General features: G+C 39.1%; 2 protein-coding genes across 5 annotated transcripts; one reads left to right on the forward strand and one right to left on the reverse strand.

The window, feature by feature from the left end:
- Positions 1-2,954: 2,954 nt before the first annotated feature.
- Positions 2,955-4,974, reverse strand: LOC27209333. The gene is made up of 3 exons (XM_016184769.3): positions 4,886-4,974; positions 3,885-4,424; positions 2,955-3,711 (listed from the first exon to the last, which is right to left on the reverse strand). Exons 1-3 carry the CDS (start codon positions 4,972-4,974, stop codon positions 3,468-3,470), a joined length of 873 nt encoding a protein of 290 aa, XP_016026064.2. The 3' UTR covers positions 2,955-3,467.
- Positions 4,975-6,300: 1,326 nt separating this feature from the next.
- LOC120284949 (serine/threonine-protein kinase haspin homolog) lies at positions 6,301-18,278 on the forward strand. 4 transcript variants are annotated; one of them, XM_039294656.2, is made up of 5 exons: positions 6,302-6,484; positions 6,539-6,572; positions 11,632-11,835; positions 11,897-12,192; positions 17,025-18,278. In XM_039294656.2, exons 1-5 carry the CDS (start codon positions 6,399-6,401, stop codon positions 17,227-17,229), a joined length of 825 nt encoding a protein of 274 aa, XP_039150590.1. In that variant the 5' UTR covers positions 6,302-6,398; the 3' UTR covers positions 17,230-18,278. The 4 variants fall into 4 exon arrangements, with proteins under 4 accessions (XP_039150589.1, XP_039150590.1, XP_039150588.1 ...); XM_039294654.2 differs by having other exon boundaries at positions 6,303-6,484; positions 6,539-7,445; XM_039294655.2 differs by lacking the exons at positions 11,632-11,835; positions 11,897-12,192 and having other exon boundaries at positions 6,301-6,484; positions 6,539-7,445; positions 17,025-17,173.
- The last annotated feature ends 862 nt before the right edge of the window (positions 18,279-19,140 follow it).

Consider the following 19,140-nt stretch of genomic DNA (forward strand, 5'->3'; position numbering starts at 1 on the left):
GCTGCAGCTTGAGGGCTCCGGCCCGCTGCAGCGCTGCTGCCAAAGAGCCAGGTCAGCAGTTCTTCTTCCAAATTTCTAGATTCCAAATTTCCCTTTTTACTCCGTGAAAACTGCTTGGGTTAACTTGCATACTATGGAGGCACTGTACGGACTCGAACCAGCTTACAAAGAGGTTGCTGAATGTCTCAGGAGGGCGATCAACTTAGCTTACGACATCAGGGACTAGCGTCGCTTAAAACTAATCACAGGTGCACCACCTGTTAAGAAAGCTTACTGGTATCACTACAGAAGCTTGGAAGGACTCTTTTGGACTCTTTTTCCCACCTTTGACATATTGGAGAAGTTCCACAAATATACACAGAAATAAACGCTTGAGGACAAATATAAATCTAAAAGGACTGGGAGTGACATATTCATTTTTCATATTAAAAACTTAAACATAAAAAATACACATCAAATAAATCTAATAAATATATAAGCAAAATATATATTTGTTAATAATATTAAATACTTAAATATTTAATTATATATACCTTTTATGGTCGGAAACGCATTTTTCTACCTGTTACATACTTTTCAAAGAATTCAGTGTACCATTTAACTCTACTAAACCGTTATTCTTCACAAAAAATCCATCATCCGCCTTAGATCGGTCCAAAATCTGCTGCACAGCAATAGTTTATTTTTATTGTTACTATTAGAGGCGACCCATGAAATTATGTATTTTGCCTGTACTGCGGGCGCAATAAACATTTTCTAATGTTCCAAAATTACAGGGGCAACTTAAGAAAACATTTGAAGACCGAAAGTCCAGAACAGGATAGCCAAGATGTCTGAGGAAAGAAGAGGAAAGAAGCCCTTCAAGTTGTGACTAACCGCACCCACCCAACATGGGATGTCCGGGTGATTTTACGGAAACCACTCATTATGAATACTCCCCTATAGTGAGCCTTTACTCAAACATTCTCGAATGTGTTATAAAAACTGCTACTATAACCTTAGTAACAGTCATGTATACTGGAGCTGTAAAATAGGACTTACAAAATTATGGCTGGGTTCGAAAGTTACGCCGAGATACTTTATTTCGTTGACTTGCCTGTTACGAGTGAACGTTACACATTTGTTATTTTATTTTAATACAACTCAGTTACCGTGAGTTGGTTGACGAGTTGGGTTTTTGCACGGACTGGGTATCTGGACGGTTGAGGATCGCAGTGTAGTCGGTCAATCGTGGGAATATCCGCTGTGTAAAGGACCTTTAGAGTTGGGCCAAGTGCGCTGCCCTGTGGTACTCCTGTTTCAGTGTAGTTGTCGGATATTATTGTGTTGCACCTCATTTATTGTGAAACGCGACCAGACTACGTTCGTCAGAAACTCTAACGGTTCTCTGCGCGCACCAAAAGAATAGAAAAGGCGCCTGCATGGCGGGTGCCAAGCAGAAACGCGCAATTACTAGAAATGTCGTTACATTTAAATGATCTGCGACATATATAAATACATACATAATATATAATATACGTACATAATGAAAATGGAAAAGTCCTTTGTATATCTATATAGTCATATTTACCATATTAAACAAAATTAGAAAAGGTTTAGTCTAACAATCAGTCCTGTTTGACTCGGCTGTCTATCTAATAATAATTCATTGGAATTATATGTTTGCATATTACACGAATTATTAATAATCTGGTGATTAGTTGAGGTAATTTTTAGCCCAGTAGAGGATGAGTTAACACTTGTTATTGAGATTTGTCTTCCGATGGGCTGATACTCGTTTTTATGAAAAGTCACCGCGGCTGGTGGAAATCACCGCAGCTGATAAAAAAAATTAACAAAAATAAAACAAGAGACAAAAAAACGAGTTCCCCGACTATCAGATACACGTTACGCAGCTAGTGTGAATGCGAACGGGAAAATAAATTATTTTCTGCGATATCGATGGATATAAAATGAGGATGGGAAATATAATGAGAAACGGCGTTAGAGTGGGCTTGGCAAAGTTTTTTGGCAAATCGACAGAAATATAAATGACTACTAAAATTATAAAAAATGTATTCAAAAAATTTTCAAAAATGTGTGGCAGTGGTAGGCGTGGCACAAATTTCTTTGGAAGATCGAAAGAAATTTAAAAGACTAATAAAATTATGAAAAAGTATCAAAACATTTTGCAGAAGTGTGGGCATGGCAGTTATGGGCAGTTCTTGCGTTAGAGTGCATGGAAAAAAAGTTTCTAGCAAATCGATAGAAATTTACAAGACTAATATAAATGTGAATAAATATCAACACATTTTTAAAAAGTGTGGGCGAGACAGTTTTGTGCGGCACCAAACTTGCGCAGCGCAGATTCAAGATCTGTATGCTAAACCTCAACCTTCTAGCTTTTACAGTTCCTTAGTCCTTGACGTTCATACAGACAGACGGACATGTCCAGATCGACTCGGCTAGTGATCCTGATCAAGAATGTACCTTATATAGTCGGAAACGCTTATGGAAGCTTTCCAGTGTGACAGCCCGAAAAATCGCTGGTTTTCGCGATTTTTTTTTTTAAGAAAAAATAATATCTAATCGTTAGTCAGTAATTTTTTTTGTATATTAATTGGGTGTTAAAGAATACAAAACAATTTTTTAAAGATGGATTTATTTATTAATTTATATCTATAAAAATGATGAAACAATTGTTGCAGAAAATGCCCTAGGATGTGGTGTCCACGTTGGGGGTCACAATTTTGATCTGACAAAAAACACAAAAAGATTATTGATCGGTATATAATTGGCTTTCGTGCTATGGAGGCTTTTTTTTAATTTTTTTTGCTAAAATGGTGCCGGTTTGAAGAAAAAGTATCGATTTTAGCATTTTTTTTAGCAGTTTTTTTTACAAAAAAATAGGAAGATGTCAAAAAAAAAAAGCTTCCATAGCACGATAAACAATGACGTTAAGAATATTGTGTAAAAAATTCAACCCGATATCTTTAAAACTCTGCCCTCCAAATCCGACACCGTTTTGAAAAATGCTGTTTCGAGAAAAACGCGTTCAAAGTATCAAGTGAGGAAATTTTAGGTAAATCGTTTACTTACAGTCAATCAGCGATGCCAGGTCCATACAATATCCCTTCTGCTTCTTCGAAAAGATCGTGCTCAATGGATTGTTCAGTCCGACGAGCTGTCCTCGCCTCTTTGCGATCCAGGGACGCCCGGCGGTTTGCTTGGGTGATGCGCGCATTCTTGTACTTAGAGGCGAAATCTGCGGCGCTCGGTCCTATCATCCCATCGTCTCAAAAATTTTTAAAATTGGGTCGTAACCTTCATTGAAGGTGCACACAGCACACTGCGTAGCGATTTCTACTATCTGCTTGCCGCAGAATACGTGCTTTGGGGCTAGTTGCCACACACAGTGATTGAAGCTCTCGTTATTGTTTTGAGTGTTCGCGCCCGTACATCGTTCTAAGAGATCCTCCGTTGTTAGATCATCGTAAATCGTAAATCGGCTTTAAAACTTGTTGTACGTCTTCGTCGAGTGCTGGTGGATGGGTGTACTCCTCTCCTGTGGCCTCGGCCTTGCGCCATCCGCACCACGAATCTTCTCCCGGAGGGCAATACTCATGCTGAGGATTTTCATCAGTTGAGCTTTTGTGATGAAATGTAGCCCATATGGCTTTCCTCATATTTTCCACGGAATTGAAATTTCGCAAACTGCCAAGCCATAATATTCTGAGAGATTTGTCAATAATTTTAACGTAAATTAACTCTTTTCGGTTCAACAGCAGTTTTTTTGTTTGATTTTTTTTAATTTTCGGAGTACTTGAACGAGATCCTTGTTTTTCCGGTTCACTCTCCATTGCTTTGTCTTCGATTTCTTTTTGCCCTTTTTTAGTTGAACTAACCTTTTTCTTGCTTCGTTTCCCCTTTTATATACTCGCTCACGTGCAAAACGCATTCCTTTTTTTTTTACCGTCAAATCGTCATCGTACGGCTTGGCTTCTAATAACATATTGAATGTTTTTGTATCTATATACCGTATATAACCGTATTTCGCGTTGTGCAATTCTTCTGATCTCTTGAATTTTTCGATTATACCGTCGACTTCCATTTTTCCCGCGCTGTCTTCGTGATTGACGTTGCATTCGGATCCATGCGTCTCAAACCACGCCTCGTACTCGGGTGTTCCCTCTTGTCCTTTCCAGAATGCACAAGCCTTGCAGAAGCTTGATTTGACAGCAACATCCAAAATTTTGTTAGTATATTTTCCAATCACGGACACGATACCCATGCGCGACGTGAAACCGCGTTTCGACCACGATCCATCACCAGACACCGTCAGAATATCGCCCCGATTTTCTGCTTCCAATTTTTCTTCTCTTCGGTACCTGCTTTTTTCACGACGGCCTCGTATATTGATTTCGCTGAAATCTGCAGGATTTTCACTATTCCATAATTGGTGTTATTATTGAAGTTTGCAGTTAAATCAATCAAGGCGATAAAATTTCTAATGCCATTTATGCCGATGCCGACCAATCGCATGACAAAGCAGAAACGACGATTGATTTCATAAGTATTTTTTATCAAAGGACAAGAATCTATCTCGGCCGGATCTGGACACGAACACTGAACACAAATTTTAAAGCCCAATCCAAAAACCAAAAAGAACTCCTAAATCACATAGCTAAACGGACTATTATTGAGAATTTTGCTGCCGAAGTGCTCGCAAACGTTAGATCCGTTTCGATATCGTGTCGATTTGTTCCCTTGAAACCCGCGGATCTTTTTCGTTCATTTCGCGGATGTCTGCTTCTCGAGCCTTTTCTATCCTGCCACGTACATTTCTCTTTCGTAGATCTATCCATTTTGAATGCCGAAACCGAACTGAAAGACGAACCGGACTCACGTTGAAAGGTACACGAGCTGGTAGGAACGAGACAATAGAAATAACGGTCGCACGGGCAGAAGGCCGACGCGGCAGCTGTAGCGCTCCATTGCCTTCTTCCAAGAAATGCTGTACAGTAACCGAAATAATATGAATTTCGGCATGAAAATTTCAGGGAATATTCGGAAGAGTGTATACTATTCGATAAAAAAAAAAAAAAAAAAAAAAAAAAAAAACATTTTTTGAAAATTTCACTTGGAAAGCTCCCTTATGCTCCCTTAAATACTTTTCGACAAATCTAGTTACACCTTTAATCATCGAGTTACGGGTATAAGCATACTTCTCGCAGAGATTATTCGCAGTCGAAACTGATATATGCGATTACAAATGCTCCCTTTATTGTGTTTAATAGCTTATTGTGTTTACTAGCTAATTGTGTTTACTAGCTTGAAACTTAAAACTTAGGCCTCATATCAAAAGCGACCTTGGCCATTGCATAAAAACACATGAGTGTACTTTTCTTTTTCCTAATTCAGCAAAAACTTGGAAAAGAAAATGAAATCTCCAAACAAACTGTGGACCAAATTTTCAATTTAATTTTATTGAAATACTGTGCCTTTGAACACGATCTGTGAGCGGAGTAACAAATATTTAAGGTTAGCGTCGGTATTTTTTAAACATGCGTAATTAAAAACATGCGTATACATGTAGTAATTAATATTTGTAGTTAGCATTGGTATTTATTATTCATGCAAGTTGGTTGATAGTTTGCTTAAATTCAAAAAATGCAAACTTCTCGGAAGCTATGGTCCAAATTGTTATGAAACTCTTTGCATAAATAAATAACAAAATTACAAAACATTTGAGATACCGATCATTTTGAAACAGTCTGTGTGAGCGGAGTAAATAATTTTTAAAGTTATCTTTTATGTTTAAAGCGGTCATTGACATGAATTGGCTGTGGTACTTGTAGAGGCATTCTTAAATACCTTTGAACTCCTTTCTGTATGGTCTGGTTTATAGCTGGACCCACTGTTATGCCATTATCTCAAAAACTGTTTATATTTCCTCTATGAAAAATATTCTAAAATGTGCTTTAAGAAATGTCCTTTAAGGTGGTCCAGCTTGCATTTTGGAACAGGCTCTGCGTGTGGGAGATGTCAGGAGGGGGTTTCAATTGCATATTTTATATGCTTTCTTTAGTCCTATAAACTTAAGTAGTATAAAAATAGTTAGAACTTTCTTTTCTTAAGATTATTACATTGCTATTTTTTGAAATTCACCTCCAAATAATATAAATAAATAACGTTCCCGTGTTACTATTTCCACCGTTCCTCCAATACCACTTACTCATCGACGTTTATTTGATGCACAAACTTGTAAATCAGCTATTTGGATGTATTGTGCAACAGTTTTGCTATTAACCTATCATACAGTTGTTATCGGTAAAAAACAAGTTTTACGTTATCGATTACGGCTGTTATCAATCGAAATGATTTAAGAATTACAAAAAAAATTTCGAGCATTTAATTTAATGCTGAGAAGTGTCAAAACAAAAATGGATTTTTTAGAGGAAGGTAGATGGAAAGATCCGTTTGATGAACTTTTGGACTCCAGAACGTAAGAGTAAACACATTTAATGCGTTTGAACTGAAATAATAGACTTGCTTCTAGGAAACTAAGTAAAATGAACATAGTAAAACAAAATGTAAGAGTACCCTATAACATTGACTCCAGTGTTGAAAATAGCAGCTACATAGAAATAAAGGAACCAAATTACGAAAACGAACCTTTAACTTTTGAAGATTGCTCTATAAAAGTGTACTGCCCCAGTGATTCTATATCAACTCCTTGCGATAAACGATTAGGAGGCACAGTATTATTTCAATCCGATCTCTCTCCAATTACTCACTTAAAACTTGAAGGGGTTGAACACAGTAGAGACAAATGCGCTGATACTAAAGAGTCAGATTTATATGTAAATGTTGATATTCCTTTTCAAAACATAATTGCCAGTCCAAAAAAAGGCCCTAATTTCGGGAAAAAGCGATTAAGTAACTCAAATGAGATGGTTACTGTTGTGCACCCTTCGATTTCATTAAATCCAGGAAAATGGAGAAAATCGCTAAACAATTTTATCAGATCTAAAATAAACGAAACAAATTTCACGAAAAAGGTAGAACATCGAAGTTCAATATGCCAGGATCGAAAATCATTAGTTTTGAAAGGTGAACATAAATTTGAGAATAAATGTGAAGAAGATGTTCTTAAATATTGCCATCAGTGTACACCACTTCCCTTTAATGCTACATACGAACAATATAAATTATTGAATTCTAAAAAGATTGGCGAGGGGGCTTATGGAGAAGTATTTCGTTGCTCGGCAAATCAAAAAGTATTAAAAGAGCATATCTCTGATATTGTATTAAAGATTATACCTTTAGAGGGTTCCACTGTAATAAATGGAGAAAAGCAAAAAACATTCAGTCAAATTTTACCAGAAATAATTATAACTAACAAAATGTGCAGCCTTCGAACAAGTAAAACTAATTCTACGAATGGATTTGTGAGCATACGCAAGGTAATTTTTAAGTGTTTTAAGCTTACTTTTATAAAAGAAGATATAAAATCATATTTATAAGCTAGTTCTAACTAACTGACTAAACGTGTTTAAAAAGTTTTCAATTTTTCTTCAAATTAATAATTATTATAAACTAAAGGTATTTTTAAGAAACTGTAGAAATTGGTGATCGCACTTAATAAAATGTGCATTCGCTTGGATCGTGTTTAATAGTGTTATGGCAAAATTGGCATTGGTTCTCGATGGTAGTGAAAGTAATGTATTCGTGTGGTATTCTGGTATGTCGAAATCGTAGTCTTGTAGTCTTGAATTGTAGTTCCTTTGTGTTGCTAGCTATTCTAATCTAAGTGTTGAAGTACGGGATGGAAGTGTAGCTTATAAGTTAAGTAGCAGTAAGTAGCAGCTATTGCTGCATCGTCAAATTCATTTCCTGGAACCGCATGGTGGCATTGATTTGTTTCCTTCTGCCTGTTACATACCATTCATCGAATCTAGTATACCCTTTTACTCAACGAGCTACGGGTATAATAATGCCTTAATCTTTTTAAATTAATATTTATAAGGCACTGACGGCAAACTTCAAAAGGGGACTTAGAGCAGTATTTTTTATATCATTAAAATTAAGTTCATCATTACTTCAACTTATAAATAAAATAAAGTTGTGATCTGAAATTGTTTTTATAACTTTTGTAATTTTAAACAAATTTTCCAAAAAAAAGTAAATACATTCTTCAAAATATATTTCATAAAAATAATACAAACATACATAGTTAAAAACAAGAGAGAATGCTATAGTCGAGTTCAGCGACTATCAATTACCGGTTACTCAGTTAGTGTGTATGCGAACGCGAAATTTCATAATATCGATAGATATTGCGGGCGTTAGAGTTGAAGTGTCAACAATTTTTTTTGGCAAATCGATAACAATTAAAGCGACTAAAAAAATTTGAAAAAATTACAATTTTTCAAAAATGTGGGCGTGTAAGTTTTGGGCGATTCTAGAGCGTTAGAGTGGGCGTGGCAAAATGTTTTTTTTTTTTGCAAATCGATAGAAATTTACAAGACTAATAAAACTGGAAAAATATCAACGCATTTTTCAAAAATGTGAGCGTGGCAGTTTTGGTATGTGGCGGTAGAATGGGCTTGGCAACAAGGGTCAACATCTCAGCCATTTAGCTTTTATAGTTTCTGAGATCTCGACGTTCATACGGATAGGCGGAAGTGATGATGATGAAATTTCGCGTTTGCATTCACACTAGCTGAGTCACGGGGAACTCGACTATAGCATTTTCTTTTGTTTTAAATTGGGGAAATGTGCTTTTTTGAAGACCAAAACTATACATAGCAGATATTGCTTATCGTCGACTTCCGATGAACTGTAAAAATCTAAGGATTTGAATTCAGGTCTAAACCAACGCTTGTCTTCTTTCGTGCACTGTCGATAAACACTTCATCACAATTGTTTACATATGTGGAGCTACATTAATGTTGGCAAACTTGCTGCGCATTCTGTATAGAATTAACATAAACTATTATTTTGTTTTTGCCAGGGTTCCCACAGGGGGTCTGGATTTTGCTCCTGCCGATGAGACCTACGCCGGGTGGGGGTCGCGCAGCTCCGTCACTGTTCGTGTCGTCCTGGGGCTGGGAAGAGAGAGTAGGACAGGTGCTCCAGGGCCTGTCGCGATTAACCGTACCTGTGGAATTGTCGAGGTCCACCGCGAGAGTGCCGTTCTAAACGTGCCTAAGTGCCCGATTCCGCTGTGCTGTGGCATTCTGTGAGTACCTGTTGGATCTCCTCTTTTGTCACGCATAGCTTTCAAGGTTATGGATCTGTTTTGTCTACGCTCAGCTTATAAAGTCTGTCCCCTTTTGGTCGATACTCACTTTATGGCCATCCAATCCACCGGCTGGGTCACTATCTTTACCTCTGCCTATGGGGCACTCGACAAGGCATCCGCCACTGCGTTAAACCTGCCTTTCAGGTATTGGACGTCGAACTGAAATAGCTGAATGCTACTCCTACTGGCGATCGAGATCACGTTCTCACCGCCGTCCCCGTCCTTAGTCAAGACTGCCTCTATTCCAAAATCACTGGCGTTTGTTTGCAACTTCAACTGCCTCGCATGACAGTACCGGCGCCTTGGTTAAGCTGTCTTTTTTAGCTCAAATGCTGCTTTGTGTTTCTTTTTCAATTCGAACTTCTGCCCCTTCCTAATCAAGCTCTGCAGGGCTCCGGCATGCTCCTTTAAATTGGGTATGAACCGCCTACACTAAGACGCCACCCTCAACAAACTGTCGGGTATCCTTGTATTGCCGCCACCTTCGCTGGGTCAGTCCGGATGCCTTCCCCCCTCACCATAAGTCCCAGATACCTCAGCTCCTTTTGGAAGAAGTGGCATTTATCCGATGATCCGTTTCGCCGCCTGCAACTGTCTAAACACCACCTTTAGATTCTGAAAATGCTCCGATTGCTTCACCTGATAACCACGATATCGTCGAGGTATGCAAGGGCGAATGGCTCCATGTCCGTGTCCTATTATTGTATCCAATGCCCTCTGGAACTTTGCCAGGGTCGTTGTTAGTCCTTTCCATTGGAAGACATCCCGAACTGGTACAGTGAACACTATGATTTCGCGGATAATTTCGCTGCTTTATTGGCTTGTCATCCTTGATGTATATTTTGTGTTTCGTAATGTTACGTCATGTCTTCCGGTCTGTACACTTTTTGTTGGTCCTCCTTGTCTTCCTCCTTGCCTGCCACTGTTATTTCCAGCTCTAGAGTTTTCAGCATATCAGTCCGCTGTTAGCTCCTGCCAGGAAATCCATGCCCAAAAGGATATCCCCTGTCACCTTCTCCAGTATCATGAACGATATTGTGAATGACCTTCCTCTAAACCGGATTCTTCCGAACCGGACCTCCTCGTGTATATGCGGTCCTTCATGTTTATGCGGTCAAGTTTCACTTGTTCCGATAACCTCGTGAACCGCATTAGTTTCCGCAGTTCCACTTCCTAACGGGTTCGGTGTCCCGCTGTCTCAACTGATTAATTCTGGTCTACAGTTGTTTCTTATATCTTGGTTGCAGGAAGTATTCCTATTGCCCCGCCGTTAATTGCGCACATGTACCTATCTCGGACGGCGTTGCGTTCCACTAGTTGATGGCAGTTTCTTCCTCCAAGATTCCGAACTGCCCAATGTTCCATTTTGCTCAGCAATTCCAATGGGTTAGTGTTCGCTTGGTGCCCCAGTTGCGAAATCGGTCCACGATCTCTGTTTGCATCCTTTTTTCTGCTTTCCTCTCATTTGCTTCCTCCATCTCCATCTTTCCCACATGACATTTCTCTGGCAGGAATATAAACTTAGTCGTGGCCATGTAGTTGTAAAATAAATTTAATTGGAAAGGGATGGTATCATAAGTTAGACATTTTTTTGGAGCTCTGATCCGATTAGTCTGGCAAGAACGTAACGAATCTCGGATGTGCGAGGCAACTGGCAACGGGGGTTATTCCGGATCGTACTCCGGGTGGACCCGGACAGTAAACTATGAGATTATGTGGTTTCGGATATAACTGAAGTAAGATGACAAGGTTATAGAAGATTCCGGTTATATTCGTCATCTATGTTACCAAGTAAGCAAAGAGGTAGGTAAAATAAAAAAAAATGTTGCGAAATTTATAGAAAGTTACATGACTAATTAAATTATGAAAAGATATCCAAAAATTATTCAAGTTTGAGGGTGTGGCAGTTTTGGGCGTGTCCATTTTATGCGGTTTGAGGGCGTTAGAGTGGGCGTAGCGACATGGGTCCACAAATTTGCCAAATTACTTTGGGTTTTTTGAAAAGTGTGACCTAGCTAAGCGTCCACACCTACAATACTGTTGTGAAGCTTGGCTAGGGGTTGCGAACGAGATAAAATCGTATGACCAAACTAACTGTGGCGCGTTTGTACAAGGTTTTAAGAGGTGAAATTATTAAAACAAGAATTAGGAAGTCCGTCGGATAATAAATTGTTTGATTGAGGTTTGCCACATTAATAAATTTATTAACCCTTATATACCGTGAGGTGCTTAAAATAATTTATTAAAATATATAAATCGAAATGACAGTCGAAAATTATAAACTAAGCCATACAAAATCAAAATTTGAAAGTAGTGAAATGTAAAAAGACTGAACTTTCTTTAAGGTATCACTAGTTAAAGGAAGGTATCCACCACATTTTATAAATCTTTGGGAAAAGTATGACAACGAAAAGGGATCTGAGAATGACCATCCGGAACTTTTTGGAGACAATCAACTTTTTGCAGTCCTAGAACTAAAGTTTGCAGGAAGTGACATGGCAAATTTTAAATTTTTAAATTCCGAACAATCATATTACGCTTTAAAACAGGTAACGCGTTTATATATTTTTAAAATATAATAGATATGTAATTTAATAACTTTATTTATAGATTATTCTAGCGCTTGCTGTTGGTGAAGAAGCGTATCAATTTGAGCACAGGGACCTTCATTTGGGAAACATATTAATTGAATACACCAATAAGAAGCACGTAATTTGTACATTCAAAAACACTAAATTAACTGTGCCTTCAAAAGGAGTGAACGTTACTATTATTGACTACACTCTTTCAAGAATTACAATTAATGACTGCTGCTATTTTAATGACCTCTCAAGAGATGAGGAACTTTTCCAGGCAACAGGAGATTATCAATACGATGTCTATCGAATGATGCGGAATGAGGTTAAGTACGTAAACCATGAAAAGAAAGTGGCGTTTTTATTATAATTTTAAGAGAGAATGTCCAGGGTCTGTGTTCTGCATAATATTTTCTATAACATTTCTTTGCGAACACACATTACCCCATTCAATCGACAACTTCGCTGAACAGTCGGAATAGACGTCGATTTGATTTAATTAACAAATATTTCTTCTTTTTTACACGTTCATCGTAGTGTAAAACGGTATAACTCGAAGAATACAAGCAAAATAATTTTTAAAGAGGACTCGTTGCGTTCTCCATTCATATAATTTAAATTGTTATTCAAAAGATCAACAGGGAAATGTAATAAATAAAGTTTCCCTTCTAGAAGAGAGTTATTAACAGAGTTAAATGCTTTACTAAAGTCAGTGTGGGTGAAATCTGTTCTGAAGCACTGTATTAAAAAGGAAGTTAGCTCCAAAAGGTTTGTAGTTGTTAAGCTGCTTTTCATAAAACCGTGCTGACATGGTTATATAATTGACCTACAAAGGTGCTGCAAATAAGGAGTGATAACATTTCCGAAAAGATTTGTGATAACCGACAATTTAGAGATTCCTCTGTAATTGCTTGAATTCAATTTGATACCTTTTTTATGAAAAGGAATCACAAAGGACTCCTTCCATATATGGGGGAACTGTGATGTTTCCAGAGATAAGGTACACAGTTTCAGTAAAGGCTTGCACAGAATCTGAGCAAACATCCAGGAATTCCGTCGAGACCTGGCGAATAGACAAGTTTAACACGCTAAAGATCGTAATGCAGTGAGCTTTCGTTTAGAGTGGGGCAAAATATTAGATTCGACTTTGATGCCGCTTAAAAGTATGGCTATTCGGAATGAGGTAACGTAGAATACGTTGTTTGAAAGAACTTGGCAATTATATCGGCATATCAGTATTAAAAAAAAGCATGGAAGGGTAAGAAATGAATTTGCGCTTAGTGGTTACGAAATTATATAACTGTTTTGGATCCGAACTGGAACTTAAAACGGTTTAAGAAGCTCTTGTAACACTGACCTCGGTAAAATTTAACAAAGGCATGTGTTTGTGTGTGTGAGTGACTTCTGTGCTTCTCCGACACCGCGTATCATCTCCCCCTCTTCATCAAGGAGTTTCTGTCTGCCGTTTTCTGCACTCGGTGTCCTCTGGGGCAAAGCGCCTCGTCTTCACCTTTCTGGTCGATGCGTGCTCCGGATGTAAATCACTTGACAAGTGCATTTTTTAATCCTGAAGGGCCCGTCTTTTGCGATCCAAACCAAGGGACAGAGGAGTTAAAAAATGATTTAATTGCGGTATAAAAAATATTTATGGCATCCGTCTTTATGTTGCAGGAGTAAAGAGTCAGCTATAAAAATATTAGCCTCAGAAAGTTTATCTTGCGAAAACAATGAATTCGTTTGCTAGACTTTTCTGGTCTCTCTATTATTACGGTGCCTATGTCGATTATCACCTCAAAATAAAGATGATATGGATTCACTAATTCACTAAATTTGCCAAACTTTTTCCTTATAATCTAAATCTAAAAGACTGGTAGAGGCTCTTCACTATTTTATTGTCCCAAAAATTGTAGTGTCAGACAACGAGAGGGGACTTCTGTGCCCAACAGTCCTGAACTACGTGCGAACGCTAGATATAGAACACACACCCCAACCCAGAAGAGCGAAGTTAATGGCGAAGTCGAAAGGTGTCACTACATATTATTGGAAATATATAGGTGTCTCAAAAACGATCAAACAACATTCATGAATGCTGGGTTAGTCCAAATTGCAGTAGAGAGATACAACACTTCTGTGCACTCCATGATTAACAAGAAGCCAGCAGACATCTTCTTCGACAGATCTAGGGTAAACTATCCGGAATTGGATAGTTTTAGAAGGCAAACGTTAGAAGAGGTCAGAGGGTTGATAGAACGCAGGAAGAACTTAAAAAATCCAAATTTGAGTAGGGGAAGGCAGAAACCGGTCGTCTACAATCCAGTCGAAAAAGTTTAAGTGGCCAACAAGCAGATTAAAACTAAGGAGAAGCCGCGGATTCGGACCGAAGAGGTCTTGAAAGACACAGTAACGACTAAAACGAAGTCCGGATAAATGTTTCATAAATCCGATTTAATGAAGTGAAACAAGAAATCCGGGCTCTCCCTTCTCGACAAAAGTAATAACTTTTTTTTTAAATAAAAAAACGATACGTTTCACTAGCTCCAGGTAACTAACATCAAAAATAATAAAAAGCGATAAAAGACAAAAAAAAAAAAAAAAAAACAAAAATACCAAATCAAACACTTGAATAAGAAACAACAGATAACAAACTAACATAACAACATAAAAACATAACACATAAGCAACATAACATAAACACTCAAACAAACTTGCAAAAATACCATTGTTAACACAATACAGCATACAATAAAACCATATTTATTGTAAGCTTCGCTCTGACCTGCACATCTACAATTTGAAGGGCTGATTGTCCCGCTTCAACACGGTAATATCTGGGGGATCAACGGCGTCTTCAAGACGCACGTCGTCTTCGCACGTCGTTGGCTTTGGAAAAATGCGACAACTTATAGAGGAAATCGCTCAAGAAGCCGCTACCCTGGCGGACAGGAGTCCAGTACTATCTCAATGACCCCAGGTTGGGGTCTGGATGGAAATTGGTAGCTGGGACTCTCGACGCAGCTGACAGGAACGCGATTCTGGCAACTCAGAAAGTGGACTCGAAGAATATCGACGAACAACTGAGGATAAACTCCAGACTCTTTGACGCCACCCACGAGTCAATTACGCGAATAAGCAAGGTCATCGCAAAAGTAAATGCCATCGATGGGGACATCTACGCTACGACTGGTCTCCTAAGCAATGCTATCATCGTTGCTAACAAGTCTCGGAAGACACAAGGGCTTGCCAGCTAGCTAAGACGGGAATTCGAATCTGTTGGACCTTGGGGAGGTCGAGAACATACTGGAGGATGAGGCTAGCAATTTGCCTTACCAGAATGCCATCGAATTCTCCCGCCCTCGATCATGACGAATGGGACCTTACTCTTGTACATACTGGCGTTCCCAAAGGTAGATGAGAAACTGTATCGACCTGTGCAGCTACATCCCGCGATCCACGAAGGGAAGCACTTAATGCTGCAACACCCCAACAAGACCTACGCAATACTGGGCGTTTGTCTGTCCATTGGCAACACAATGGTTCATCAGGAAAAGGAGCTGCTACAGCTGGAGGAAGACGGAGGCATTTCCCCCTTTCGAAGGGTGGTCACGCTACTTGTTCCTACCAGAAAAATAACCGACAACTTATTGAAGCAGTCGACAAAGGATCGCTGTTCTGACCACTTTAATGGAACTCTGGAAGCTGCCTCTGTGAAACATCGACTAGTGGGGACTTTTGTTGTCCAATATGACGACGAGGCCGTAACAGTTGGTGGCCGAAATTACAAGAGCTACTCAACCAGCCACCAACTGCAAATGACTGCAGGCTTTCTCTGGAGTACGTACATGACGTGAGTTTGAAGAACTTGGAAAATATTTTCGAGGGAGTAGTTGTCCTCATTCCTAACGGAGCCAGCATTAGCTCTGCTCATCTTTTCTCTCTTGTAATTCCTGTGGAGGAAATTGACCTCTACCCATGGACTACCGAAACCAGGAAATATCACCGTGATCCCGGATTCGCCCGTTACCTCCGGGCAGACCAAGATTACTTAATCTGCGGGACGCAGATCTTGAATATCTTGCACTTGTTTCCCCTTCCCAGCCTAGCTCGCTGCCACCACTGCAGCTGAGGTCATTGTTCTGCAGGCGGAGCAGTTCGTAGCCCGCCTCCATCGCAGCGTCAGCATCGGACAACAGGCTAACAACTCTGGAAACGGTGGTCGAATTTCAGCAGCGGAGCGGAGCTAAGAAAAGGAACAAACCTTGTAATTCAGTGCAATCGATTAAGTCTGTCCGAGCAATCTGAAGAATCGAAGCTTTTATTTGATACCATTTAATCCCAAGAACGCATGGAGTTATTCCAAGGAAGTATTCGTAACTGCCTTAACTTTAATATTACCAAATGGATGCTTGGGGTCCGATAAAATTTATTCAGAGACGGCTGATATTAGTTTACCTAAATAAGTAAGTCAAATTTACATTCACGCTGTATTTAAATTGTACGTGCTTACATTTTCTGTAAGTAAGTATTCTATTTTTTTATTTTTTCCCTGTATTATAAATTTGATCAAACCACTTACATGTTCTTGAGTCGTGGATTATATTTTAAGTAAAATCGTAAGCCGCAACCTGTTGTGAAGGGGGGTGGAGGTGTAATAACCGAAGTGGCCGGCTGCTCTGTAGGAGTTCGGAGATCTTTTCTCCGGGTTGTGCGCTGTCCGACTTTTTGTGAGCTCAGCGTCGTTCCTGCATATGTTTGGAGAGGGAGAGAGACGACATTGGATACATATTTAAGATAAGAGCCGATAAAAAGGCGCAGATGAGGTGCCGTACAACATAATTATGCTTACAATGTTTATAAAGATGATTTTTATGATCTGCACCCCGCTGAAAGAGTGACTTTCACCTGCTGGTGTTAATTCCTTACATTTTTTACGTGAGCCAAAAACAAATTTTAATAACGCTTTCGGTCGTCTATACATAAATAATAGCTTATTGTGCACACGAATTTATTGCGAACTAACATAGAAATTAGGTATTTTATTAAAGACATTCATAGTTACGTGGCTGGCCGGAAACATATATTATATACGAAATATTAACATTTAAATATGTTAGACCTTTAACCAATGTTGTAAATAATTATTTTTTTATTTTCTATTCTTTAAGGAACAACTGGTCATCGTTTTCACCAAAAACAAATATCATATGGCTGTCATATGTTATCGTTAAGATACTGGATAGCGTGAAATACAAAAGTATCAATACGAAGGTTCACAGGATGTACATTAATAAAATAAAGGAATTGCAAAACATTATAATGACATTTCAAAGTGCTTCTCAATGCGCAAATTATTTGTTTAATTTAAATTAAGATGTATGTTACTGATTAAAAAAGGTTTCAAAATATATTTAAAAGTGAACTTAAAAAAATTCAACATAAAACAATCTCTTAGGAATTAAAACGACACACGCACTCATCGGCAATGTCAACAAGACGAGCGCCGGCTCTCTTTACGCAACAATGCATACTTTGATTTCGTCTCGCCGCAAATTGATGATCGAGCACCCTCACTAACTCGAAAAAAAACTTTTGCTCTCTGTGAACGATAGACCGCGTTCTTGCTCTCCCTCTCTGCCTGCTTCGGCACACAAGTCGTGGAGCGAAGAGACAGCCTCTCCTACCCCTCTCTACATTCGGCACCAAACGAACATTCCGGGAAACTGTAACACTGATTTAACAAGTGTCACTACTACCACGACAGCAACTTCGTCAGCGGCTCAACTAATTATCGCAGTGCCAGCTGTTAGTATTTCAGCAACAAAAAAGAACCAAAACAAAAGCAGAAGACGATTCCGACTGTGCAGACTGGTATGGATCGCTACATCGAAATCAAGAAAAAACTCAGGCCGCAAAACAATAAAGCGGTTAATCAACCCGAAATAAAAAAAGCCAATGAAAACTCTGGAGTTAACAATTCAAACCGATATGCTATATTGGCGGATTCTGCGACCGAACAACACAATGAAAAACCAAAAAAGACCACGGCCTCCACCTATATTTATACGAGAACAGAATACAAACGCACTCGTAAATAAACTCGTTGCATTGGGTGGTGACAGCGAATTCCACATTATCCCGCTTAAAAAAGGAAATATTCATGAAACAAAACTACAGATTCAAACAGAAGCAGACCACCCTATAGTGACTAAATACCTAAATGAAACAGCGTGTGGCTATGTAAAGCATGTGCCTTGTAGTTGGTGATCTATTGGACTGCCACTCCTTTTGTGGGCGTTGTTTGTCTAATACCAGCCGTTCGACTTCCGAAATCATATCCCCGACGGAGCAGGGACCCACCCACCACTGGAGATCGAACTAATATGTAAAGTGAATTAAAATATAGATCAAGAAAACGAAAAGTGTTTGGTGTCGTTACTGGTACCCGGGGGATCACGTTTAATTTAAATTTGGTGGGACGAACACACGAAATCTTCTGAGCTAGCCGCACATCTCATGTAGCAAGCAGACCAATAAAATCATTCCGTTACACCTTTACGAATAATTTTTTTTTTAAATTAATTTATTTATTAAGGCATACGGGGAAGTCTTGGAGCCCCTTTGTGTCCTTCTTATCTACTCAGCCCATTTGGGCTCTCCGGCTAACTATAGTTAGCATTTTCACATTTACAGTAATTTTACTACAATTACATAACAATCACATATAAATAGGATTTAAGATAAGCGTCAGCTTCTGCTGACCCTTGTCAAAGGAGATCGGGTAATGAGATCCCTCGGTTGCCTTCTATTCTCCTTGGTCTGTTTAGAGCGCTGGCCAGCCGATTTCTGTGGCGCTCCAGCCTGTCATGATATCTGCTCGAGTGCTGGTTTATTTCGTCAAATACCGTTGCGAGTTTCAGGTCACTGTGCAGGGTGGTGTTTCGAACAAACCACTCGCAGCCGGTGATAAGTCTTGCTACCTTATTTTGAATAGCCTGGATTCTTTTGATTTGGCTGTCGCATGCCAAGCCCCAGATTTGGCACCCATACTTCCAGTTTGGTGCTAAGATCTGTTTGTAAATTGCCAGCTTGTTGGATAGCGACAATTTACTGCGCGAACAAAGTAGCCAGTAGTGCTTCTCCAACTTAGCACGTAGGCGCGTTCTGATGTCGGTCACATGCTTGGAAAATGTGAGTCTGCGATCCAGAAGCACTCCAACGTACTTTGCTGCGTTCGGCTGTGGTACGGGGGCTTCCTCGATCTAGACGGGCGGTGGTGTTCTC

Source organism: Drosophila simulans, chromosome 3R (genome assembly GCF_016746395.2).
Source record: "Drosophila simulans strain w501 chromosome 3R, Prin_Dsim_3.1, whole genome shotgun sequence".
Classification (NCBI taxonomy): Eukaryota; Metazoa; Arthropoda; class Insecta; order Diptera; family Drosophilidae; genus Drosophila; species Drosophila simulans.